At 39.7% G+C, this 26791-nt stretch overlaps 2 protein-coding genes across 2 annotated transcripts in view; one reads left to right on the top strand and one right to left on the bottom strand.

Annotated features, from left to right (window-relative positions):
• Nucleotides 1-13723, top strand: part of PPP2R3B (protein phosphatase 2 regulatory subunit B''beta) — a 55792-nt gene extending 42069 nt beyond the window's left edge. The window contains exons 8-13 of the mRNA XM_009983667.2: nt 483-531; nt 1790-1879; nt 2592-2767; nt 6471-6589; nt 6675-6781; nt 12568-13723. Coding sequence (XP_009981969.1) covers nt 483-531; nt 1790-1879; nt 2592-2767; nt 6471-6589; nt 6675-6781; nt 12568-12712 — 686 coding nt within the window. The 3' untranslated portion in view covers nt 12713-13723. The remainder of the gene's footprint in view (nt 1-482; nt 532-1789; nt 1880-2591; nt 2768-6470; nt 6590-6674; nt 6782-12567) is intronic.
• Nucleotides 13724-15272: 1549 nt separating this feature from the next.
• LOC104376980 (cohesin subunit SA-2) overlaps nt 15273-26791 on the bottom strand; it is a 64335-nt gene continuing 52816 nt past the window's right edge. The window contains exons 26-32 of the mRNA XM_086609705.1: nt 25854-25955; nt 24359-24513; nt 24132-24260; nt 20086-20276; nt 18882-19056; nt 17799-17892; nt 15273-16230 (exon numbers count right to left, since the gene is read on the bottom strand). Coding sequence (XP_086465831.1) covers nt 16222-16230; nt 17799-17892; nt 18882-19056; nt 20086-20276; nt 24132-24260; nt 24359-24513; nt 25854-25955 — 855 coding nt within the window. The 3' untranslated portion in view covers nt 15273-16221. The remainder of the gene's footprint in view (nt 16231-17798; nt 17893-18881; nt 19057-20085; nt 20277-24131; nt 24261-24358; nt 24514-25853; nt 25956-26791) is intronic.

Below are 26791 nucleotides of genomic sequence, written 5' to 3' on the forward strand. Positions count from 1 at the left end.
GTGCACAGTTAAGACATGTCTCTAAAATCCCCGAAATGGTTTCAAAATAGAAGCATGGATCAGAACCATGTCAGAAATAGACCCATGTCAGAATCAGTTTGGTATGCTCGTTATGTGTGAACGTGCCAATTCTATTTTGGCTCTTTGCCAAGGCCACGTAAAATATAATGGCACTTGAAAACATGATTTACTTGTCAAAGGACTGGTAAATGCTGTCTTACTGATCAGCCAATTTTATTAATTTTATTACACTAATATTTCTGTGTCAAGTCTGAATTCAGAGCTGGTTGGTTCTAGCTTTGCTTTGGAAACTTTGTGTTAAGTGATCCTCTCCAAGAGGACTCAGAGGAATTAATGAGCGCTACACTTGATCGCTCTCGCAGATGTGTATACATGAGGGTTCCAGTAAACTCTTCAGCGAGACAATACAAAGCAAAAATAACCTGTATATATTTGACACTATTTTAAACCTTTTTTCACAGCAATTTCAAATAGGATGATAGAGCGGATCTTCTCAGGAGCAGTAACAAGGTACTTATTTTATATGCTGATCTAAATCCAAATTAATATTAGCTTGTTAAATTGCGTGACATTCCCAGAAAAATTACTTTCCCCTTGAAATGGAGCAGCAAATTTCAAGATTCAATATTGTAGTTTAAACTCTAGCAATATTAGAGTGCTCTTTGGAACCTTTGACTCAGTCCAAGTTCTTTCCTTTCTTTACCTATATGAACACTTGCCATATGGTTTAGCAGGGATGGGAATGAGGAAGGGAAGAAAGGTTAGTATTGTTGGTTTTCCATCCCTTAAACCTGTAAAATTTTCAAAGAGAATTGGGCTTTCCAGTACTACTTGTAAAATCAACACTTGTTGCAAATCAGCAAATTTACAAAAATGCCTTCAGCTGAGTTAACTCACGTTTTTGACAATCCTTCTTTTTTTCCCCTTTGGATTGACTCCCTCTTGTGTATTTATGAAATTTTACTCATTTATAAAACATTTTGCTAGCACAATATCGGCAGCTAGAAAGCAACTGATAAACAGAAATAGCAAAAGCTGAAAGGAGTGAAATGACACTTGGCAGGCATATGTCTAGACCTTACTCCTTCATACTAGTTTTTTGGGCAAGACAATATACTGTATTTTTCTAGACATCTTGAGGATAGAACAGCAAAAAATGAATTTTAGGAATTAAATGTAATGTCTAAGAACTGCCTACCTGACTTTACTAGACAGGTTGGCCCTGTGTCTTCAGAATGTATTTGGATGCTGTGTTCTGTGGTATGAGTAGAAACAATTATGTTCTTGTCATGAACATTTACTTCCTCAATGCTTTTTATCTTCATATTTCCATTCCAACACTTTTAGCTAGCAGAGCTCTGTACAGCTTTAAGTTCTCATTGCTTCTACCTGAATAGAAATTCTAAAAAGCACATGTATTTGTATATAATGTATTTTTTTAAAATTAATTGAGATATCTCTTCTGTTAACAATTAAGCAGTGGTGTTGCTGCCAGGAAAGAAAGCTGTAAATCCTTCTGGACAGCATGCTACCTCCCTCTTCCAGCTGCTCCCTTCCTCTTTACCTATTGCAGTAGAAGCAGAACAGAACACAAGGTCCTTATCCCAAATGATCAAAGTAGTCTGTGACAAGTCACCTTATGAACACTGCATTGTTTAGGAGTAAATAAACAGTTAATAGCACAAAAGAAAATAACCCTTAATTTTGGTTAGCAAAAGCTAGGTGTTTTAAAATAAATTTTCTATCTTTTTCCTCTTTGGCCTTCAAGAGGTAGAAAAGCACAAAAAGATGGGAAAATTAGCTACGCTGATTTTGTCTGGTTTTTGATATCTGAAGAGGACAAGAAGACACCAACTAGGTAAGTATGAATTTATGTTTTAACAGAAATAAAGACTGATTTTATTGGTTTTCCAGCCCTTAAATGGGGACCACTGATGCTCAGCTGGAACTGATGGAAGAAGCTAAACTGCAAAAACATGAGTGGAAAACTGGCCCAGTTTGTTGCATCATTGTTATTTGTATTGCTGCTGTAGCAGTCTATTTTAATGACTTTTAAGAGGCTGGCTAAATGTTATTGTTCCATATGCTGTGTGTGGCCTACTTACAGACAGGGCCATAGATAAAGGAGATTGCAGTTATTTCATGATGCTAGTGACTTTGGGAAGCTACACAGCTAGCATTAGCTGTAGGCTAGTGATAAACATATCATGTGATATGTCACTGGCTTGTTCAATATGGAAAAAAAAGAACTTGGATTTCATTGCACAATTCAATTTTTCATTAGCTCCCTTGAGTTTTTATGTAAAACCACATGCTTTAGTCCTCTCCTCCGTCACCTACTCAATTAACAAGTATATTTTCAAATGCAGTAACACAGGGCACAGCAAATACCAGAAGCTCTTACCACAATAAGTGGTGTTTAATGACTTTCTATTGCATTATGGAATGAAGTCTTAAGTCTAGTTTTGCATCTGTAAGTAGCACAGCCTTTAAAGCAGGCAACGTAAATTCTTGAAATTCTGTAATAAGTTTGTGTAAACAGTTCTTTGCTATTGATTACTGAATTTCAGCATTGAATACTGGTTTCGCTGCATGGATCTTGATGGGGATGGTGCTTTGTCTATGTATGAATTGGAATATTTTTATGAAGAACAGTGCCAAAAATTAGATAACATGGCCATTGAACCTTTGCCGTTTGAAGACTGTTTGTGCCAGATGCTGGATCTTGTGAAGCCACAATATGAAGGTAGTAAAATCCTTTTCCATCTGTAACTTCTGTTTCTCTGGATTAGGAGTTAGTGCACTTAAGAGCGCGCAGTTGGTCATACAAAGAATATGCCTTCAGGTTGTCTTTTCTCTAAAGTATGTTAGAGCTTATTAATGAAATGGTCTTCCAACAGCAGGCAGGCATTAATTTTCATGCTAAAATTTAATATGGTGCTTTAAAATTCCTTGTAGCCTTTTATTTTGGGCTTGTAGCTGTGTTTAGTCTTAAATGAAATCTTATCACTATCTGGTTGAGGTGATGCTCTCAAAAGCTCTTGACTTACCTGTTCCAGTACTTGTTTAATTGAAATTTCTTCAGAGGGAACATTTTCTCAACAGTATTTGTCTCTGTAGATCAGTCATAACTTATTTTCAGTTAAAAGCCTATGCTGCCCTTAGGAAGTTCATGTCAAGGGTCTTAAAAATAACGGAATACTAAACTCTTCTTAGTTTTTGGCTATTTTCTACATGCATTTGAACATTCTCAGACCTGCATTCTACTCTCCTGCATTTAACATATATGATTTTTAGCTGATGAAATTTCAGTTTACATTTTACACCTGGAAAAAAACTTAGGAAGTAAGCATCCTGCTCACTTTGTATTTGCCCTTCTGTGCTGCTTAATACTAAAAGTGTTTTTGCGTGCCTTGGTAAACATTACTGTGGTGTCGAAGAGTGATATCTTGCATATTCATGCCCTCTACCTCTGTGCTGTTTCTGATATTTGTCTCACAAGTTGATAAAACTGTTGTAGCCATGACGGATTAGTCTTCAGGGATTTGTTGAACTTGACACAACTGAGGTCAACTTGTCTGTAAACTCAATGCCTCAACACTTGACCACAGTTAGCACTAATAACCCTTGTTATGGCTATACTTTTTAAAGTGAATTTCGGTGTATAAAGGCATTCAGTGTATAAAAGGACTAGCAATACAGTCTGGGTGCTGTTATTGTACAGACTCTTCATTGCAATAAACTTAGAACTTGCCTATTTGCTCTTGAAATGTTCGATAGGAGTAGCAACCTCTATCACATATACTAATGTTTGCTATTTTTTTAATAGTACAAGAAAATTATTGACCATCTTATATAATGCTTTTGTTTAGCAAATGTAATGTTGTACTAGTGTTTCACATTTAGACACTTTGATCTTATTGCAGCCTTCAAGTACCTAAAAGGGGCGTATAAGAAAGCTGGAGAGGGGCTTTTTACAAGAGCGTGTAGTGATAGGACAAGGGGCAATGGATTTAAACTGAAAGAGGGCAGATTTAGATTAGATATAAGGAAGAAATTTTTGCAATGAGGGTGGTGAGACATTGGAACAGGTTGCCCAGAGAAGTTATGGATGCCCCATCCCTGGAAATGTTCAAGGCCAGATTGGATGGGGCTTTGAGTGACCTGGTCTAGTGGAAGGTGTCCCTGCCCATGGCAGGGAGTTTGGAAGTAGATGATCTTTAAGGTCCCTTCCAAGCCAAACAATTCTATGATTCTATGAATATCAAGCATCACTTTTCAGTTGAATGTGTAAGAGGGTGGTTCTGTTGGCTGCCTATACAATTATGGTTACAGAATCAATTAATAATAGTCTTGCTTATTGTCCACCTTCTTTCTAGTATGAAGAATGTTTAAATTACAAGAAACTTGCTTTTATTTTAAAAAGACAGTTGTCTTTTATTGAGACATGATTTTTTGCATGCTAAGGGAATTGGAATAACTCAAAACTAGAACTTAAAGCTTCATATTCTTATTGAAACCAAGTTAAATGGATTTGCTAGGTGAAAAGGCATTTCTAAAGGCAGATAAAATTGTAAATGAAAAAGGAGCATTAAGTATGTTTTGGCTGAAAGCTCGATCCTAGATATGAGTGGAATGACGTCTTAGACTAACATTGTATAATGCACGGAGGTTGGAGAGCATTTAAATTCAAGTGAAGCAAGCTCTGAGGAACACATTTATGTTATATGCTTGTCTGCAGGAGCCTCTCAAACTCAGGGGTTCCCTTCCAGCCTTGTGCATTTTGCTTCTGAAAGGCAGACACTTTCCATAATGTTTCAGTTCTGCATTTCAAATGAAACAGGATTGATGTAGCTGTTCTGCATCAGGAAGATGATAAAAGGAGGCTGTGAAATGCAACTGAGAGTTATTTAGAGCAACAAAAATGAAGCAAATTGTGAAGGGTTGATGTTTTTTTATAAAAACTGGTTGATGTTTAAAAGGTGGATTAAGAAAAAATTACCCTGTTGTTTTCCTAATACAAAAACTAGCAGCATAAAATGACATTTCACTTGGTAGATTTGAAACAAAAGAAGGTACTTTCATACAGTTATGGCTAAACTGTGATACTGTTTGTTACAGGATGCTCTGTGTACTAAAAAGCAAATTTTTTAATTTATGGAGACTCAAATTCATTATCTCAATTTCATTCATTTTTCGTTGGTCTTTGAGAGACAGTGGTAAGCACGTACATGAGCGTTAGGTGTCTAAGCTCCCATGGCAATAAATGGAAACTGGAGAGCAAATCAAGGAACCAAATATAGGTGTCTAACTTAAATTGGGAGCTTATATAACTAGGACTCAAATCAGTTGCTTGGTTGTGGAGAGTTGCTGCCACTTGAGATGGCCCAATGCATCAGACATCTGTGTGGGTCTGACAGATATGACACAGGTGCCATGAGGGATTTGTGTCGTTCTGGAGCATAAGCTATAAGCCATGCAGAATACACTAAGGCACTTTGCGTGGCGACAGACACAAGTGTGGCACCCATTTCCAAATGGGATTCAGATTTTGCTTCCCTCTGATGTCCTTGAGTTATACTTGTTAGAGGCTGGGACAGTATGCTGAGCAAATACTGTTCTAAGTCTGGCTTTTATTGAACTCTTCCATAACATCTGCAGTTATCCCTTCTTTGGTTGACAACAGAAGATTGGCCATATTTCAGGTGAATCAATAAAGGGGAGTTTTAAGGACAGGCATCTGTCTTTCCCTGAATATCTGGTATTTTTCAGTCTCTCTGCAAAAGCTTAATATTCAGCTTTAAAATAAGGTAACGTTTCTGAGCAACCTGATAAACACTTAACATATCCATCGATTTGAGTCTGTAAAGTATCAATTTATGAAAAACAAACAAACAAGCAAAACACCTCTGAGCATTTAGCTTTCCCCTCAAACAGTAAATATTGATCAGGCTGGACAAGTGTGGCAAACTAGGCTCTATGAAAAATTCATCTGTATGAAGCATAGTCCCACACTGTCACCTCTGTCATACATTTTTCTTTTCAAGTCAGGGAAGAGAAAGGGCCACTGCCAGAGGAGATTCCTACCTGCTACCCAAGCATTTATTGGGAAGGAATGGCTAGCTCACTGGAGACTTCTGTCTCTTGAGGAAGCTTAGACAATTATCTTAAATTATTTTTAATAGCTAAGCGAGGTAGACTTCATCTCACTCCAACATACTGAAGGGCAGGAGGATGACAACTAAAGCAAGTAACATCTGAAACATTTAAAAGCTTTGTCCACTTTGAAGGACACATCTCTAGGTGTGTATTTCATCTATTCACTTATCTCTGTTGAGCACCAGTGGCAATTGTTCTGGAGCATAATGATGACTTAACTTTTGAATAACTGTCTTTGGAGAAAGAATAATTTCTACTTTAAACATCTTATCTTGTAATTTTCTTTACAGGAAAAATTACTCTGCATGATTTAAAGCGATGTAAGTTGACAAATGTGTTTTTTGATACTTTTTTCAACATTGAAAAATACCTTGACCATGAACAGAAGGATCAGTTTTCCATGTTGCGGGTGAGTATGAAGCTTTAAAAGTCTTTTTTAGCTATGTGCTTAACAACTAATATGTTTTTTAATAACTTGCTATGTGATTGTTTAGGATGGTGAAGGTGAAAGCCAAGAGGTCTCTGACTGGGAGAAGTATGCTGCTGAAGAGTACGACATCTTGGTAGCAGAAGAGGCAGCAAGTGACCAGTGGAATGAAGGGTAAGAACGTAGCGGAAGGCTTGGTACAAATCCTCTCTACTAATGTAGAGCCTCACCATCGCGATCATCCTTGATGCTATTTTTGTAGAACATTGCTGTTTGTCATGTTTAGCCATGTGCTCAGTGAAGGAGGAAGAACCTTTCTTGTATCTCAAATTAAATATTCCTTGACAGTTTGTGATCACATTGGTTTTGTCAAAGAAAAGGTTCTACTTTGAGTTTTGGGAGGAAATAAGATTTGAAAAAGCTTCAACTCTAAACAAAACACATTAATTTTTGTAGTTTCTTGTTAAATGAATGAAGGGCTTCATTAAGAACTTTGGGAGTGGTGGTGTGGAAATCTCACTTCTGAACACAATTGTATTGGCTCAGAAGTATTTTCTCACTGTTCTCTAAAAGTAAATAAGATAATAAATCTTGCTGTTTCAAAATCACTTCTTTTACTTTTGCTATGTAGCTTCCAGAAGCTCTTGAAATCCAAAGCCCTGAATTTGCCGTTCATTTTTTTCATTATTTAAAAAGATACAGAGAACAAGTACAAATTTAACTTGTTTTAGGCCTTAAGCTGATGACTCATCTAGAGAAAACACGTTTTCTTGTATTTCCTGCATCAATATTCCATTTTAAAATATCTCTGATTCTTGCCAAGCATTTAGAGAATGACTAGCTTGATATTAGAGAGTGCTTTAAAATCTGAGAAAGTAAAATCCTCGTAACACATTGATTTCAAGAAACTTTGTTAAAGCTTATCTGGGAAGAAAAAGGGGAGGGAAATTATTGTTATCATCACTCAGCCTCTTCAGCATTAAGGGGACATCACGCTCTTAACTCTTCATGGAATCTACTGCTAGAATTGATTAATATTACAGAATTAGCAAGCCAGAAAATAACGGAAGCTTTGTTGTTGCTGTGAGTTAGGCAATATTAAACCTTCAATGTTTTTTCTCTTGTTTAATCTCTCTTAAGGTCATAGACTAAGTTGGGGGAGGGTACAGAGTAAATACGTACATTTTGACAGTTGTTTGAGACACTGTAATGCCAAGTATAATAGCTTAAATTTGATGGATCAGAAGAAAGAACAGTTTCTACGGTCTTACTGGCTGTGAGATGTTATTTATTTATAAATCAGCTGACAAAACTAGTTGGATTCTTATAAACTGGTGAAGGATTCAGATTGTTGGCCCTCTGTTTTAGAACATCCTTATAAAATTAACGTGTTTAAACCATTAGAAGTCAAAATTTTAAAAAGTTGCCAGTAGACTTATCAGCAGGTCAACCTGAGAGCCCAGGCTTGGCAGGAAGGAATAGCATTCAGGAGACTTGAGGTACTGTTAAATCTGAACATCTTAAATCTTTACTAGAACAACTTCCTCAAATGTTTTAGACCTTTGTTGTTTTAGCCTTATTTTCTCTCTCCTCTGCTGCTCTGGTTGATTGCTTCTATCACAGTAGTTGTGTGTCTCCACCTTCTCACTTAAAAATTCTGCTGTTTGTGTGACTTTCTAGCATTAGAGTGGTAAGCCCATTTTGTCTGTTTTCAGATATGAAGTTGCAACATCCAGATGGCCTTTGACTAAATTTTTCTTAAGATCACCTGAGTGTTGATAGTTAAATGCAGATTTCCTGGATTCTGTTAAGATCCTATTATTCTGTCCTACAGCTCTTAAAGCCTCTTACAGCTTTGCTGTGGAGCGCCCTGAGAAACTAGTTCTCGTGTCCATTAGGATATGCTCAGGGTTCAGAAGAGATGCTACATGGTCTGTAAAAGCTAATCCTTAGCTAGATTGTCAAGGAAGGATTTCAACTCTTCCTCTAGCGTTCTGTCCCGAGATCACATGCAGTGTCACTGGCAACTGAAACTAATGAGAGGCAAAATATCCCTTTGAGATAGTAAGGGACCTGCATGTCAGGAAGTCAGGTTACTCTGCACCTCTGATTAAGGGCTTGAAATTGCTGGTCTGTTGCAGATAAGTGTAATTTTGTAAAGTTCTAAGATAATGTGGGTGAAATTGTGCCTAAAACAAGTGCAGATAGGATATAAAGTAAAAGTCTCAAGGTGCTTTTATTTTGATTTAGCTATGAGGTCGTTAACTGCAGATGTTCCTCTGAGCTAGCAGTATCTCTGTGATTATTGTTTAGATTAAATTATTTTATGTATTTCCCACTCTCTTCCAAGAGATCTGCTCTTGGCGAAGGTAAAAGTTGCAAAATTCATAGCCAGTATTCTTGGGGTCAGATCACTTCTGTTCTTTTCCATGAAAAATTTATTCGAAGTGTACCTGAAACCATGGTTCAATGGCTTTACACAGAAAGAGGACAAATAGAAACTAAAGTACAAATTGTTTCTCCAGTTAAATCTTCAGATTATGTTTAAAAACTTATCTTAAATTTTCACTCTCCAGTAAAATTCTAACACATCTCGCACACTTAGTTTTTTCAGGTATTTCCATGAAGTTTGTTCTCTCCACAGCGTAGGCAGAGTCGTCTTTACGTGTCCATGCAATTACAACTTAAATAATACAGAGAATATTGTGTAATTTATGATATGCAAAGCAGAATCCTAATAACCCTAAACCTTGAAAAAAATTGCACCTTCACTGTGTAAATACACTCCTAAAGGAAAACCTGTGTGCCATTCTAAGAATAATATAGTGCAGTTTGCTGGGATATGGAGAAGTTATATGATGCTAAAACATCCAGTTTCTCATTAATTTTGAGCCTGTTTGTGAAAACAAGCGACTCATGGGTTGTAGGTTGTCTCTGCTTCTGGCATTTGTCACAGATCGTGTATAAAAAACCCTGACAATTAAAGAAAAATGTCGTGTCCTACGGAAGCACAGCCCCAAAAAATCACGCGTTTTATTAATGTAGTTACTTCCTGTATCCCTAGTTGGGTTTGACACATAAGCCACAGCTTCACTGCTGGCCCTCCACAGAGATTGATAAAAGCTTTCATCCAAGAGTTTCTGAAGTTTGGGTGCTTGATGTTTCCTTGGGGCATAGACTGTAATTCTCATTGTCTCCACTCACTACCATGTCATCATTTGTCAAAGTGCTTCATGTATTGGATACACAACCACAGGTAAGATGTATTTGGATTGACTACGTAGAAACAAATATTAGGCTTCATCTTACTGATTTCTGCCTGCCCTTATATCAGAAGCTTGTGAAGAATGTTGCATTTAAACTGCTGAATTGAGGTTTATTTTTTTAATAAAGAGCAAAGTTAGGGTACTTTCCAAATTGTTCGTCAAATAAGTAAGCGAATCTAACTTGTGAGCAAATAAATGAAAATGTAGAGAGAATAAAAGTATTCTGATCTGGCTCAGGGAGGCATTGTCGAATCTGAATTAAAGCTTGAATGCTTTCTAAAAGGGAAGGTCAGTGAAAGTGTCTTCAAAACTTAATACTGAAGTAGGGCTGTCTGAATCTTTTTTCCTACAATTGTCCTGAAAAATGAAGCTTACTTTCTATGGCTGAAGCTGAGAAAAGCCTTAATGGACACAAGGCTGCTAAAGTTTTCCTTGCTGCTGTTAGGAGAGTTTAATGACCAAAAACATTAGCAAAAATTTATTATCAACATTTTAAGAACAAAAAGCTCCCTTAAAATCACTGTGCTTAAAGGGTTATTTATAATGCCTGCCCGAACTGAAGTGACTATTTGACAATCCAGCATGATTATTTTACTTGATTACCTCTGTGGTAAATATTTTCCTGACATTCCTATTAAAACAGTTGATCTGAAGCCTGGGAGTGGTATACAGAAATCTAGAAAACAGGCCAATTTCTGTACATTTACATGAGCTCTAGAAATGTGAGGAGGGGAAAAAGGACTTTTTAGAGGTGGTGTAGCTGTACGGTTGTTTTGGGATGGTGGTGGTTGTTTTGGGTTTGGTGTTTTTTTAGAAAAACCTGTGCTGGGAAGTAGCAATAGACTGTCTAATACTATGAGAAGTAACTCAAATAATCTCAGCGCCCAGATGTGTAAAACTGAGACAGCATTTCTAAATTTCCTTAACTTAAATATCTTGGAGAGGAGTAAAAAGTGATTATTCCATGAGTCCACCAAAGCTTTGGAAGTGAGTAGGATTTTCATTTGGTCCAATAATGTTTCAGTAACAGTCTTCTGAGTATGGGATAGATGGAATCTGCAAATAGTATCAGAGATAAGCTCATGCTGCCATTTTTAATGACTGGAAAAGCTGCTGTCACCTCTCTGTTATCGCTATGCAATAAACAAATCCAAAAGGTGCGTTCAAGATGTTTGTTTAAAAAAGAAAAAGTCCTTCTCAAAAAGATTTAATGATGGCATAGAAGGATATAAATTACACGTTTGTGAGCCAGAACTGTTGCTATAGAAGAATATGCATCTTTTTTCCAAATCCTTTTTTTTTTTTTTAAATGTGTTAACACAGTAAAGTAACTCTGAGGATGTCTTCTGTTTGCTGTTCAAATCAGTGGTGAACTTGTGAGAGAAATCCAAGGTATTCTGTTCACTGCCTAAGCACTGATTGATGCTTGCATAATCGAGGCTCTAATACCCATGGGAAGGATGAAACAACAAAGAAAAGAAAATCAGGAACTACTTTTACTCATTGTTTAATCTTTACCTGATGTTGTCAAAGCATCTTTATTTCGTTTGCTTCACCACCATCTTCAGTAAAAGAAATCTATCATGTTTATTTTATGTTTAATATGTTTATGTATGTTTGTTATTTGTTTATTATGTTATTACATTATCTATCTATATATCTATATCTAAGATATCTATGTTTCTTAGTATGTTTAATAGTTTATCTATGAAGTGTTTCAACAGAATTGCGTTCACAATTGGAAACATTGTTCTTCCTCTCATCTCTGCTACCAATGCTACTCTATGTTAGTGTTCACGGTGGATTATTTACCTCCTCTTTGCCCTATGTCTTCCTCTGGAAGAACACTTCTGATCACCATTATAAAGTGATTACATAATGCCATTATAAAGTCACAGTTGAAGAACAGTGCTGAGATGAGATTCAGTAGCACTTGAGAAGATGTGTGTGAACCTGAGTCAACCTAGCCCAGGAAGTGGTCGGTGCTTTGATCTGACACCATAAATATCCACGGAGAGACATGTTTATTTTTTTTAAACAGCTATCAATTATAGATTGGTCTCACCTAAACAGTGCTGAAGCTGATCTTTTTCAAATGTCAGCCTTCACTGACTTGAGTTAGTTAAACATTACCTTTCATCATCCATCTGTTGTTCATTTGCAGCAGCAGCAGGTGGTTATCGGTATCTTCTGGTTAAACAATTGGCTTTCACTTTTTAGCATCTGCTTTAAATACATGGTTGCCGTCACTTCCTTGTGCTCATGCACATTTTAACAAGACTTTCAGTATTCTTTCTCTTTGTTATCTACTGCAAGTGTCGTCTGTTCTTTCTAATTGAGCCCAATTTCAGCTTTCTTGAAGAGAACTCGAGGGGTTTCTGTCAAGTACTTAGCAATGGTCAAATGCAAGACTTGACTTACAAGTAGTCCCCCAGAGCAGTATGTGCTTTGAATCCTTTCAGTAAAGCTGTGTATCTCACCAGTAAGTTCTGCACCTGGTGGGAGAGTAAGCTAGCTTAAATTTAAGTAATTATTACAGCAACCTAGTGCTGCTTCTGGTTGCGTGTTTCTTACTGTAAAAGGCAAATATTGGAAACTATGGTCTTCCTGCAGGTGCCTTGTTTGTGTTCTAACTTGTAAATGTTTCCCGACATAGCTAGGCTCTCTCATGTTCTTTTTTTCACCTGCTCCCAGGTATGAAGCAGAACTGAATCCCGTAGACCATCAGAAGGCCAGTGTCCTCAAGTATCAAATGGAAAAAAGACCATTTTTTGAAATGCCTTCCCATCTGGCTGATGTAGACTTGGATGAATATGACTATGAAGAGGACTTTGAGTAGTGGTTACTTATGGTCAACACTTGCAGAAGAGAAGGGACACTCTGCAGCAGGTCTGCTACACACCTGTACGTTTCAGTGGGTTTCGTTTCCAGGAAGTCAGCTTAGTTTTGTGCTAAAAATATTTAATCACGCACTACCTTTTAAATGAAAGAAGTGCATTTGTATGGAATGATGAAACTTTTTGTATTTATTCAATAGTCTATAGTTTGTAAAATAGATTCAAATATTTATTTACAGATGTTGCATAATTCCTTTTTGGAAGAATAACAATATTTGACTTTACAGAAAAGTAATCTACTGTTTTTAAGAGAACTGTATAATTCTCTCTAAGTTGATGTGTGGCGCACTGACCATCTCCATCCCGTATGTGAACAGGAATTCCTGTCCTGGTATGGGAGGTAAGGAGACAATTTATACCTGGCCTGTGACACTTATGTGCTCACAAACAGCCGCAGGGCGTTTGTGCCTTGGCAAGGAAGAGATGTGACTGCGAGTGCGCGACTCAGCTCTCGCATACAAGCGGAGTTTCCTTTGACAAGCAGAGCGTAGTAGCGCACAAGGAAAGCGAGATGCCGGAGACAAGTTGCTTCTCTTCTCTGTGTAGTCCTTGTTTGCCCCAACTTTAATTTTGCTTGCCCCTTTAAACTTCAGTCTTTTCATTGATGTTCATTATAAAAAGATTATTTAATAATGAAGTCTGTTTTAGTGTTCATATTTGATCCAAAATGAGTGTGTTAATTCATGTAGAAGGAACCAATTTTTTTTTAAATCCTTTGTATAAATGTTACTTGATCAGTGATGTGCACTAATTTGTTGTGGGCATTCAGTGCTTTTGTCTGTCCTCCCCTTCAGTTGTTTGCTATTGACACATTCCATGGATATTTCATCAGTGTCACAGCAGCCTGAAATTGTTGCCTCACTCTTACTGTTAAACAGGTTTTGTTAGGGGAAAAAAGAAAAATGTACAAAAAGATGTAAGTTATTTTTTGGTTGCAGTGCAGATCTGTTAAAATGTTTAAAATCATGTTTGTATTTTCAAATAAAGATTTTCATACATGTAATTTAGCAGTTCTAATTATGATGTTATGTACTACATAAAATCAACTTCTTACTATTAAAGAACCATTTAAGATAAGGTATGGTGGGTTACAAGCACATGGGGGCTGGCTGGATAATTACACCAAGCTGTGTATTCAAAGCAATCGAGCTCCAGCAGATGGTCTTCATTCAGAAGACAGTGGTGCTGAGCAGCTGGAAGTGGTACCGAGAAATCTGTTCCCCTCAACTCATCACACCATCTTGTGTAGAGACTTACAAACCTGTGTGTCTCAAGGAATGAAACTCCTCACTAAGGTCTGTTAGTGAACCTTACCAAGGAAAACTCCAGTCCTTTTAATATCATTCAAAGGATTCTTAAATCTTAAAATAAACAAGGTTGTTTATTCCAGTTTTGATGGGAAGTCATCAATGTCAAATTCCTCTAGCGTTGGTCAGATACCTTTCACTACTTGCCCATGGTTTGGGCTTCTTAAACAGTGGAGATAGATACACAGAGCATTTGTGCTGAGCTCTGTTCCCTAAGGTGCTGTGGGAAGGGATGACCAACTGGCTTTCTAGAAGACAATCCTGAACTTCTAGTGCTGGTGTTCAAGAGGTGGTGGCCTGCTGCTTCTCCTGACCTGAAACCCTTCAGCTGGCACCTCCCTTCTTAAAAAGGGGGCTTGGAAATGAATGCCATACAGCCACAGGCTTCCTTATCACATGGTGACATTTCTCCATCAAACAGAGTGATGGTGCAGGGTAGCTCTGTAGCTGCTGTTGCCACTTTGTGTTTAACAAAGTGTCTGTTAAATCCTGCTTCCTGTTGTACCTGTGATAACCAAGTCCTGTTTTTTGTAAACAACTTGCACAGATCTAGTAGAGCAAATTATGGTGTTATTGTGGAAGTGCCTTTTCTTGCAATACATGAAGATTACTGCACCTTCCCCCAGAAGGGTAATTCCCAGCCCTAGTCCTTTGTTACACAAATTAAAGCATCTGTGTGTTCGACGTGGGCCCAGGTAGAACTGTTTTCTTAGTCCAACTGTATTCTGCTTATCTGCTAAGTGGTCAGGCCTGATCCACAAATCCAGATGGATGAAGGAAACACCACATGTTCGGGGGATTACTGACTGAGTCACAGCGGAACCAAGAACAAGTTGATCTGGGTGAGAAGCAGCATCAGCTGTGGAGTGCCACCTCTCCCTTTGCATTAGCCTACTGCACACTTAATCACGCAAAATGACACATCATGGTTTTACCATCGTCACTTCAGGCCACCCCATACCTGGGAGACGTTCATGGCTTTCACGTCTGTGCTCGTGGGAGCTCACTTCTCACTCCGCCCTGTCATTAAATAAACTAGAAGGCCAGTAGCGCTGCTGCTGTTAATTCTGCAGACTTGGCATGGGAATATCACTTCCACTTTCACTACTAATGGATAGCAATAGTTCTGTAGTTTATTTTACTCATTTACAATCAAAAATATATATATATTAAAAAAAGTCAAGCTGATGGTAGGATCAATGCAGTGTACAATTCCATGGAGCAGTGACAAAGGGTCAGCGAAAGCAGCCAGCACTCCCCAGCCTACTGCCTCTGGAACACTCCGGAGTGACAATCATTTGCAAATTCTTAATGGAAGAGCTACTTTTGAAGGGCCATATTTACAGTCTATTTACATTGTCTTTTCAGGCTTTATATATGCCAAATAAATACCACATGATCACTGCGTATGAAGGATTTCTTCCAGAGGAAAACACTGAGTCAATGGATCTGCTGTTTCTTTCTTCGTTACTTAGAAGCCTTGATGTGAGTCTCCTGTGAACATGCCCTGATCCCCACAGACCACTAACCACATCTCTGTAAGCCCTGGGATTTAGAAATACTTTCCAATGATTTGCTCCAGGTTTTCCATCTTTCAGGCAGAAAATGGCACTGCCAAGTGACCTGCCATCCCCCAGCAGGTCACAGTGTTCACAGCTGGGCCAGGCTCTGTTCTCCCTGGGGTCAGGTACAAGGAAACAAGGCGATATCCATCCTGGTTTTCATCTCCAATGGTAGAGAACACATCCAGCCGAACACTGCCCCGTGCTGATTTGAGCAAGCTTGTCTCATCTAGTTTACAGTCTCTGACTCGGTATTTGTCAATACCCTGATTCCAGTCCTTGGGCTGAGGATTCTTCCAAGACAGCATCAAAGACCGGGGTGCAGTTGAGTAATGCCGTTCGTCACGCCCACAACCTTAAAATCGCAACGGCCAAATCAGTAACGCCACAAACAGCAACGTGGAGAAATCAACTGCAGCACCGGCAACTGGTCCTGGGTGGATGCCCACAGACAGAGATTTGACTCGATACGTATCTCCTGCTGCCTTGGTTGATGCCATTACAACCCCCTTTTCAGTTAAACAATTTGCAGGGAAAAAAAATGGTAGCATGTTCTTCACTTCCATTTATCCTCTCAGCATCTTAACTGTCCTATACCAGAAGAAAAAAATATTAAGTCAGTCTCAGACTATGATGTAAGATCACCCACGGAATCAGAATTAGAGTGTAGCATCTAACTATCCAGCAGCTTGGCCACAGCTGGCTCTTGGAAAGCACCTTTTTTAGCTTCCACAAAAGGCAAGAAGCATTTCTGTACCACAAGGAGCCCAGAAAAGGCACTACAGGAAAAGGCCACATGCTAGATAAGTAAGTAGTGCATCTTCTGTATGGCTTTGGCCTTGGTCCATGAATTTAAATTCTTTTATTATCCATCTTCAGTAAGAGCTGCTCCAAGCACATGATCCAAACAAGTAGTCTACATTTTACCAGGAAGTCCCTTTTTCCTTCTAGTCCTCTTTAAAAAACAAACAAACAAACGAAACTCCAACAAAAGCCACCTCAGCACTCAAATATGAAAAGACACTGTTTGCTCAACTTTACAGAAAAAAAAAAAACTCATTTAAAAAGTCAAAAATCATACAAGGTCTTTGAACGTGGCTGTTAGATCCCAGATGCCCAGAGCCACTGGAAATCAAGCAGTTGCCTGAATCACTGCAAAAAAAAAACAGTCTGCCAAACACTGGGTTTACATTCTGTCAGAAATTCAGAGAGCAGGGGGAAACGCAGGAGAAAAACCTGAAGGAACCTCTCAAGCCCTTGCAATGGCTGGCACAGCAAACCCTTAAAGGACGAGAGGGCTGTGATTAGCTGCAGCACAGGAAACCTCACGGCCTGTTTTTTTGAGCCCTTTTCAGTATAGCCACTGCTGGAGGACCCCCGGTGTAGGACACCCTGTTTGAGTCCTTGCACTCCCCTGGCCCAGAGGGCTAGAAGTCCTGCCCTGCTGCAAGTATCCATGCCATGGCTGAGCTGAGACCCAGGCAGGCAACTGCAGCTTTGCCAAACATTGATCTGATCCCAGAGGCAATCAGTGCCCACAAGACAATCCCCAGGCTACGCTGGTTGCCACTCCAAGCCACAACATTTGCATGCTTCCCTTCAAATCCCTGGCTGGTTTGGGGACAATTTAATCTCCCCAACAGCCTTGAGTGGAAAAGGGCAAGAAACAAGGGACACTCCAGCGAGAGCCCTGGGCTGACCAATGATCAGATGCATCCCGAGTCTTTCAATCCAAAGAGCACAATGCCAACACCAGTTTTGAAGCAGACATTCCCTGCAGGCCACACAGTAGTGCCATCTCTGCAATGCGTCAGTAACATGAAGCAACTGCAGCAAACGGCTCTTCATCAAGAAGGTTCACAGTAGAGGAAAAAAGGAAAGTGGATCCTCCTCTTAATGCATCCTAGCTGGTGTTCGAGGCACCTAAGCCTGTCTAGATGCTACAGTAAGAATTGCCTTAAAAACAGACATCAAGCTGAAGAAGGAGACTACAGCTGCAACTGGAAAGGGAAGAGGGAAAACCCCTTTTCTCAGCCTGAAAGGGGCCACACAAGAGCAGCCTCTTTGCTGCTAGATGGGTACTCAGGAGATTCTGAACTCACAGTCACCCGCCTCAACTACAGCTGCCCTCAGAGCTGGAAAATCCGAGCTGGAATTACCTGGTCTGCACCAACCACATCAACATCGACATCTTCAATTGTGTCTTCTGCTTGACCATCCTCTGAGACATCTTCTGTCTTAATCTCATCTTTGCTGAGGAGAAAAAAAAAAAAAAAAAAAAAGCTAAGTCTTGAGAAACTTTTGACAGAGATTGCACAGTGCACAAGTGTGCTTAAGGCAGAGTAGTTCACATATTAAGATCTGCTGCTGAGATATCCACGTAAGGTAGCCCAAAGTTTCTGGCCCAGTATTTCCCAGGTATGAAAGGTTATGCTCTGAGGAATTTCCAATAAAGCAGTTCAGAAACAAAACATTCATTTTAAAAGGGGCTACCTTCATGTTTAATAAATTTTTGTTCTATTTTACTTGTATTCAACAGGTCCTTTTAAAGTGTCCCAAAACCTGGAAAAGCATGCGTCTTTCTGGGATTTGTGTTTCATCTTTTAACCTAACAGCATGGGAAACGGCACCTAACACCTCAATAAACGAACTGTATTAAAGGAAAACATCCCAACTGAGTATGTTGAGTGCTCTACGGAGCTCAAAAGCAGACTCCAGACTCCCTGTTTCTGCAGTGCCTCTCTTACATCCAAGTTCTGTGGGGTTTCATTGAGGCATGAAGAAAGCCACCAGTTACACAGTAGTGAACAGCAGGTCTGCAGAGACAAGAATCCTCTTTCATTTCCAGAGATGCAGAAAACACTCATCATCTGGCTGCTGCAAACAGCCAGGGAGCAACCAGTGCCGCAGCGCTCTAACCAGCACCAGAGACAAGAGAAGTGCGACAGGGAATCCTTCTCCTTCCTTGGCTTTTTCTTGGCACCTTTGATATTAGTCCAAGAAGGCACGGAAGCCCTGTGGCAGTGCGGGACAACCAGGCTAAAGCAGCGAATGTAGATACTGGACTGAGGAAACAAAAAACCCCAACCTGTCCTGGGGGGACAGCCCATAAGACAGACAGGAGGGGCACACACCCTTTGCTCATGGAAGTATTACAAAAACCAGAAGCAAAGGTGGACATAGAGACCCCAACTGCCAATACCAGGACAAGTGAAGAAGCTTGTAAGACACACAAATCTCACCAGTATCTTCTCCGCAGGTCTCCTGGACAAAGGAACGGCAAACGTTCCTGTAAGTGCATCTCTCGAGATTTCAGCCTCTTTCTGCTCTTCCCTGCTGCAGAGGCAGGCTGGGAAGCACACCGCAGGTCTGGAGCTTTGCTTGCTGCTTCGGTCTGGCTGGTTTCAGGCAAAGACCCTGTAACAGACAGTGAACAGACTCGTTCTTCAGGCTCAGCCTCAGACGTCTTCAGATGGACACTCCCAACATGTCCCCCACAGCAGTGAAGCAATGGGGCCAGGCTCAAAGGGAGATTTGGAGCAAAGCATTCATTTATTGACGGAGCCAGCTAAAAGCCACATTAAAAAAAAATCTATTTAACTTGCCCACTGGTCATTTTTTGCAATCTAGATTTATGATCTTGGCCCTGGTCCATAAGTGCTATCGGTACTGCTGAGTCTATATAACCCTCAAGAAAGGAGGGCCTTTGGGACACAAAGGAACAAGCCTTCTGAAGGCAAGCCACTGAAAAGAAAATTTCTGAGAAAGGATGAAAAAGAAACTAAAGGATGCTCTGGAAAAATTCCCTTTCCTCCACATACAAATGCACATGCCTTATGTACTTAGCATTTTTACTGGCAATTGCTTTCATAATGGCTTTGCTACATTTAACTAAGTCCCACCATCTCCATGCAGTGGATACTTTATTACAGATTGGAAGTCCATGACAGCTGCTAAAGCCTGGATGCAGTCCACCTAACTATAACTCTTTAAGTTAGTATTATAATCTTACAGGGTGCCTAGAAATTCAATAGAGAGAAAGACTCCAGAAGATGATCAGGCCCAGATCATCTGGGCTGAAGATCTGAATCAACTTCTGGAAATACCTCTCCTGTCTCAACCATCTACACGGCCTAAAGCAACAACAACCTTAACAACTGAAAGCAACAAACTAAGTCTCAATGGCACAGACAAATGCCAGAGCTCAGTACGGAGCGTAATTCAAGATTATCTCAATTCGGCTCACTTGAAGTCTCCAGACCAACCTTACTGCTACTGAGTGACGAAGAGATCTTTAAAAACAACAAAGCTGAAAGCAAAAACCACAGTTCAAACTGGAAAGTCCACAACACCCACCACACTGTGGTACTGCTAATGCAAAGCATGAAGTGCATTTAGCTTGGACATAGCAAATACAGCTGATCCAGAACAGGGAAGTTTTCATACCGTTAGACAATTTTCTTTTAAAAGAAGACGTCTTAGATGTGCTCACAGGGGACCACTCTCCTGAACTGCCGAGGACAGAGCTATCCTCATCTTCGTTTTCCAATAAAGAGTTTCTGTACCAAATCAAAGGCTGCCATTCGTCTCCTCTGCAAGGCAGTGGTTCTGCTACATACCTCTGTAAGTAAGTGTACCTGGAGAAAACCAAAAGCAAGCATAAGAAAACTCAGTATCTTTCCCCTCCGTATCTAGGGAAGGTGTTGTGAGAGAAGCATTTTCCCTTTACTCTCCAAAGGTGCATGCAGAGCTGTCAAAGAAACATCTGACATCTCTAAAATATCTGAATATTTAAAATGCAAATGCCTTCAAAGCTAAAAGAGTGTTTGAATTTTATCATTAGAAACAACACTGGATCCACAGGAATTACAGAATTACATCAGTCTATAGAAAGAATTTTTCATACAGGAAAAGTCACCACCAATTGCTGCTACCAGGAGCAGTTTGAACAGAGCAGAGCTCTGTGAGGATGCCCCACTTCTCCCGGTGGCCCTTTTCTGCCTCATAGACTGCAACACAAAGGAGATATCAGGCAAGAGATGCAACTTGTGATCCAATAGTACAGCCAGTCAGGAAATAAGGTATTTATGCCATGAGTGCATACTCATACCACTTTTCTATAACATCATTTCAAACTCAATCCAGTTCTCTCAGGTTCCAAATAAAACCTTGAGTGCCTGCAAGAAGCAGTAAACAGCTCTGTAGCTATGACGACACACTGGATGCGGGAAACACTGGCTCAAATCCCTGCCTGTTCCACCTGATTGATTCCAGAGACTTGACATTGGGCCTCCCTGAATCCCAGGTGAAGCTATCACCTTTTCTGGAGCAGAGAGGTCGCCTTCAAACATTCTTTTGGAAAAACAGGACATTTCCAACAAAGCCTTTCTGACCCGTTTCTCCTTCATAACAATAAGAAAAGAAAACGAGAGTCTGACTCAGGACTAGAAAGTGGATATTCGCTACATTTCAGCTACAGCTCATCACTTTAAAATCAAGCCCAGTGTTGTTAAAACAGACCCCACCTTAGCAAATACCAGAAGTGACAGTTTTAACGCCAGCCTGTACAGTATATTATTCTTTCTTTGATTAGGAGTGTGGCCTGGAAAATATCAGGCATTTCATTCGCATTGCAAAACAAGAAAAACGGTACTGGGAGGAGGTTAGGGTAGGCACCGACTCCGAAACAATTAAGAGTCCTGGACTCTGGGGCCCCAGGGATCAAGAAACCCTGGTAATGGAATTTGTTGGTTTCAAACAAGCATGCATTGTAACTACTGTTTTAGGGTCTAATCCAACTGCTATCAATGTCAATGGAAGAACTCCTACTGATCCAGGAATCAGGCCCTCCATGCTGCTTGTTATTCAATAATTCATTTCTTGTGTGCATTTTGTGGCACAGAGCAATTGACAAGTCAGATATTTTACTGCTACAGCCTGTGCAATTACAGGGGAGGAGGTTAAAATCCATATACTTTGATGGTGTTGAAACATACTCCTTTCTAACAAATGCCCATATTCTGTATCTCATCTGTTACAGGTACATTCACATATGTTAACATACAGACCTGGATATCAATCCTATGATTAATAATAAAAATGAAAATAACCAGATGTTTATTTCTAAAAGTTCATGTTGACTTAAAACATTCCATCCAGTAATTTATGATGGAGCTAAACCTAAATATTTCTAAGAGGAAATATAATCTCCAGCCCCTGCAAGGCATTTTAGGCCTCCCAGAATAGAAACTGTTACTTTAGAAACATAGTCTGAATGCAGTTGTGGATAAAATTGCCATTTCCCTCCTTGTGAATTTTATCATTTCCCATTTGTTTCCAGCCGCAGTGGGAAGGTCCAAAGCAGCAAGAACTAAAGTCAAAGTGCATTCCCTGCTAGGCTCTGTATTTCCCACAAAAGTTTTCAATGAATAAACGTACATGAATGTATCTGATACATTCAGGAATATACTTCTGGAATACATCCTCAGGTCAAGAAGTTAAATATAGCCTTAGGAAAAAAATTATCAGGATTTAGCTTTAAATCTGCCCACATGAATGATTAAATATTTTCCTCTTGTTTAATTAAAAATTACTCCTTAGAGGTAAATAAAATGACAAAGTTTTACAAGGATGGATTAACAGAAATCTACTTACTGCACAAGTGTCACCACACAGATGATAACAGCTCTTTAAAGTCCAGACAACATGGACAGAGCTGTATAGAAACTGTACAAAACAGAGGCTGGAGCACCTCTCCTACAAAGACGGGCTAAGAGAGTTGGGGTTGTTCAGTCTGGAGAAGAGAAGGCTCTGGGGACACCTTCTAGCAGCCTTCCAGTACTTAAAGGGGGCCTACAAGAAAGCTGGACAAGAACTTCCTACAAGGGCGTGTAGTGATAGGACAAGGGGCAATGGCTTTAATCTGAAATGGCTTTAATCTAGACTGTCTAGATCTAAGGAAGAAATTCTTCACTTTGAGGGTGGTGAAGCACTGGAACAGGTTGCCCAGAGAAGCTGTGGATGGCCCATCCCTGGAAGTGTTCCAGACCAGCTTGGATGGGGCTTTGAGAAACCTGGTCTAGTGGAAGGTGATCTTTAAGGTCCCTTCCAACCCAAACCATTCTACGATTCTATGAAAACCAATTCTAGTCATAGATCTCAAAGATTCTCTCTGAGAAAAATGCGAGAACAGAAAGTTATCATTACCTATAGGTTATCCACTTCAGATTTACCAGGGGTTGTAATCAGTATCTGTCCAAATATTTTTAATCTGTATTTTGAATTTTGGGTTTGAATTAATTTTTGAAAACACACTGTCTAAGTAGCTGGCAATTATTAATAAATTGTGTTTGTCACATAAAGGAAAGTAGACATTTTACCACTCTTGACTCTTATTATATAAAAACTGGTTGACGATCCCCGTGGAGGTTAACCTCCAATTTAAGACAATGTGACACAGCAGCAAACAAGTTACACAGCGCTCAGCAAGATGTGACGGTTGGGTTTTTTCTCCATTTCTGCTGACTTCTTCTGCAAAGTGGAACTTCTCTTGTCAGGTACTGGAGACATTTACTCAGAAATTCAAAAAGGCAGATGTGTCTTAATGTTTCGTCTTACATTCCCATGACTTCAAATATGCTCTCAGGAAAATGGAAATACCTGCTATATATTTTGCAATACTTTTTACAGTATCTGTAAATAGAAGACTGAAGTGCAGAGATCCAGTTCCAAAGTAAGAGCACTGACTAGGGAAGTAATGATAAAGGTTGAAGAGATGGAAGGACATTATTTCCTTCTCTAAAATGACTGGAGTTGAGACAGGTGAAGAAGGGAATAAGAGATACAATCATATATCTCTCTGTTCAGATGTATAATGCCTCATGATGCCAAAATAAAGCTATCATTCTTATATTATTAAATGTAAATATTTAAACCACTGTAAAACATGGGCCCTACTGGATCAAGGCATATTCCCCTGTGAATAGTAAATTCTTGAACTTAAATATCCACATTATGAATAGTGTAATGTATATTTCTATTCCAAATATATTTCATGGAACTCAACGTAATTGAGTCCTGAAGCTGTGGAATTAGATCATTACAAAAATAATGATGCAGGCACTCTCTCTTCCTCAATCATTTCTGCTCTACTTTTCTGTTCAGAAAAACATTCCTGCCGCTCCAGTAGCCAGTCAAGGTGCAAATCTCTTCCACCAAATTAACATTGTCTTTTATTTAGAAGAATTGCCATATGTGGCCACAACTACGTCTGAAAAAGATCTAGAATGCACACTGCACATACACTCTGAAATAACTACTACTACAAAATTTGACAAGTGTCTCCCAAACTAACAGCCTCAGGGGCAGATTGATTTCAAAGATTCTCTGAAAAGCCCTTGAGCAATTTCTGCAACACTGAAGGTCAAACGTCCTATGTACAGGGATACACAAAACACGAACTGTGTGTGACAGCGTACAAGAACTTAACTTACACTAGTCTTTTGTCTGGCTTCAGTAGCTTGTTGGAAAATTCACTGATGATTAACAGAAAGCTCAAGTTAGGAGGCAAGCATTTTCCATCTACTCCAGTAGCTCGCTGAAAAGCAAATTCAATCCCTTCCCTATTGGAAGAAAAAAAAAACCCACAAAAACAGAGTAATAAAACAGACAACTAACAAAACCAATGATCATGGAGAAAATAATGTTACATGGCACATACTTGTGTATCATGGCTACAGATTCTCTAGATTTCACTTGGTCCCACCCAAACGTTAGTGAAAAGCGACGAGCAAGTTCTTTCATGTTTGTGAAGGAAGCAGAGGAGAAGTCCACACCACTACTGCTGTCTTGGCTTTTTGCATGTGTCTGAAACAGCTGCAAAAGAAGTCTCAGATAAGCACCCATACGTAATCCTACAGGCAAACGAAGCACCAGGAGGACAGAGACACACGCACAGCAAGCAACAGTTGGCTTATGCAAACAGAAGCCTTACGAAAGAGCAGGTAAGCCATGTGCTCCAGAAGCACACAACTGGAACAACGACAAGGAACTGACACAAAGGACACTGTTGTGCTTAACCAATAGGCACAAATTAAAAATAAATTAATAAAAAATGATGTGCATACACAGAGAACTGATTCCTGAAGATGATGCCTCCACAGACCCCATCCCCTGTTGGGACTTCTGAATCAAGCTCGAGAGGCCTAATTTGCCTGAGAGGATTTCGGAATATCAGAATGCAGATATAAAGCAGCAAGTTTGGCAGAAGTATAGTACAATTTCTGAGAGTGAGACTGGGTCAAAAGCAAGTCTTGAGCCAAATCACTATGTTTTGTGTTTTTTTCCTAACAGAACATGGAGGTAGCTTGTTCCCTTCAACCTGTTAACTGTCAAGGTCAAGCAAAGGCCAAAAAGGGCTTGGTGTCTATGTGATACCTAAATACAAAGTCCTGACTATGTCAGCAGAATATATGTAGCCAAACGCTGCTTAGCCTCATCCAGGCTCAGGTTTCAGGGGCTAGTTCACAGATCTAAGCCCCTGGCAATGTGCATGCAACAAGCAAAGCTCATGTATCCATACCGCCCGGGAGGAGCCTGCTCTGTGGCTTACAGCACGACTCCGAGCTAGTAGCCAGCGGCTCTGGTCACAGGCAGCACCGGCAAAAGCAGCTGCTGAAATAGCTGACTGGCCCCATCAGTCAGCAGCTGCAAGCCTCAGCAACTGAGACCCTTCAGAAGAGCTGCGCTCCACTTTCTTCCAGAAGAAAATACTGAAAATACTGAGGATTAGAGCTGGCCAGCCAGAGACTCATCGGTGGTTCCTCGAATTCAATAGGAATTGAGGTAGTCCGTAAAACACAGAATAATATCCTTAACCTTTGTTAACATTAAGAGACACCTACCATGTCCCAAGAAGCACTCTGTAATCTCACATCAATCCTAACATGCTACGCCTTTGAAGGTTAAAAACAAGACAATAAAAATCATGCACAAAATTGCATGCATTTTAAAACAGATGTAACGATTTGAAAGGAGTTTTAATTATGACATGCAAAACCAACAAACACATAGAAAGTACAGTCAAGGAAACGATTTCTTCCACTAAGATTTTTCATTAATTTGAATAATTATGGTAAGTATTGTAGGTAAAAGATTTCAATATGAATACAGATGTCATAAGAGCCTCTAGTCTCTTGCTTTAATCTTAACCTTACCTGCTGCAGACAGAGGATCAGTGTCTTGGCACTCTGAATTTTGTTATTGTGCCTGGTCCTGCTTAACGTTTCTTTAATTATGTCTCCGAAATCGTTGTAGGTCTATTAAGAGCAACAGAACACATGAGAATTAGCATTCCTCTTCTTCAGTACTGGGAGTACACAAAACATATGACTCTGTTCATGTCGCACAAGAAGTTTGTAAAACACTCTCAACATCAGAACACTCAAGCTAGAAATGAAAACTGGACTTTTTATATTATGCTGTATATAAAGAAATGGTCTGCTCCTTTAAGAGTAATGTAAAGATTAAAGTTCCACTGAAATTGTGATGTATTTATTACAGTAAGAGAAAAAAGCCTACTCAGGAGACAAATAGAGAGCTTTCTGTATTTAACCAATGTTTGCCTTGGGCCCAGTGAAGTAAAGAAAGACTATATTCCAGTATTTCCAAAGTTCTATAGTCGACTCAAGGCAACTGCCCGCTCTATGCTGTTCTCGGCCTCCCCTGAAACCCACTTCAGAGTGGCTGAAGCTCTACCAGTTGTCTAAATACGGGGACCCATGTGAAATGGAGGCCATCTGCTTACGGACTGTGTGAGATGTACAAAGTAAGCTAACCACTTCAATGTGAGAATCTCTACAGTTAAAACACTCTCCCAGGCATAAACTGCTTCTCTACAATGGCCTCTCCGGAGAAGCCAAGGTGCAGATGTTCGGACAGGCATACGCTCTACTCAGTTTTCACTTTGTCTGCAGTGAGGTACCTTCGAAGAGCCAAGAGAAGAGATTAGTCCAACTCTTGCTTGATTTTATAGCCATTTTGGGACTATACAAGGATCCTGAGCTGTAAGACTATTAACCCCACATCCTTCACAAACACTTGAGTCACTTTCAAAAGCTAAAATGCACTGATAGGCAAAGCAACCTTATCTAAA

Source organism: Tauraco erythrolophus, chromosome 1 (assembly GCF_009769465.1).
Source record: "Tauraco erythrolophus isolate bTauEry1 chromosome 1, bTauEry1.pri, whole genome shotgun sequence".
NCBI classification, from domain to species: domain Eukaryota; kingdom Metazoa; phylum Chordata; class Aves; order Musophagiformes; family Musophagidae; genus Tauraco; species Tauraco erythrolophus.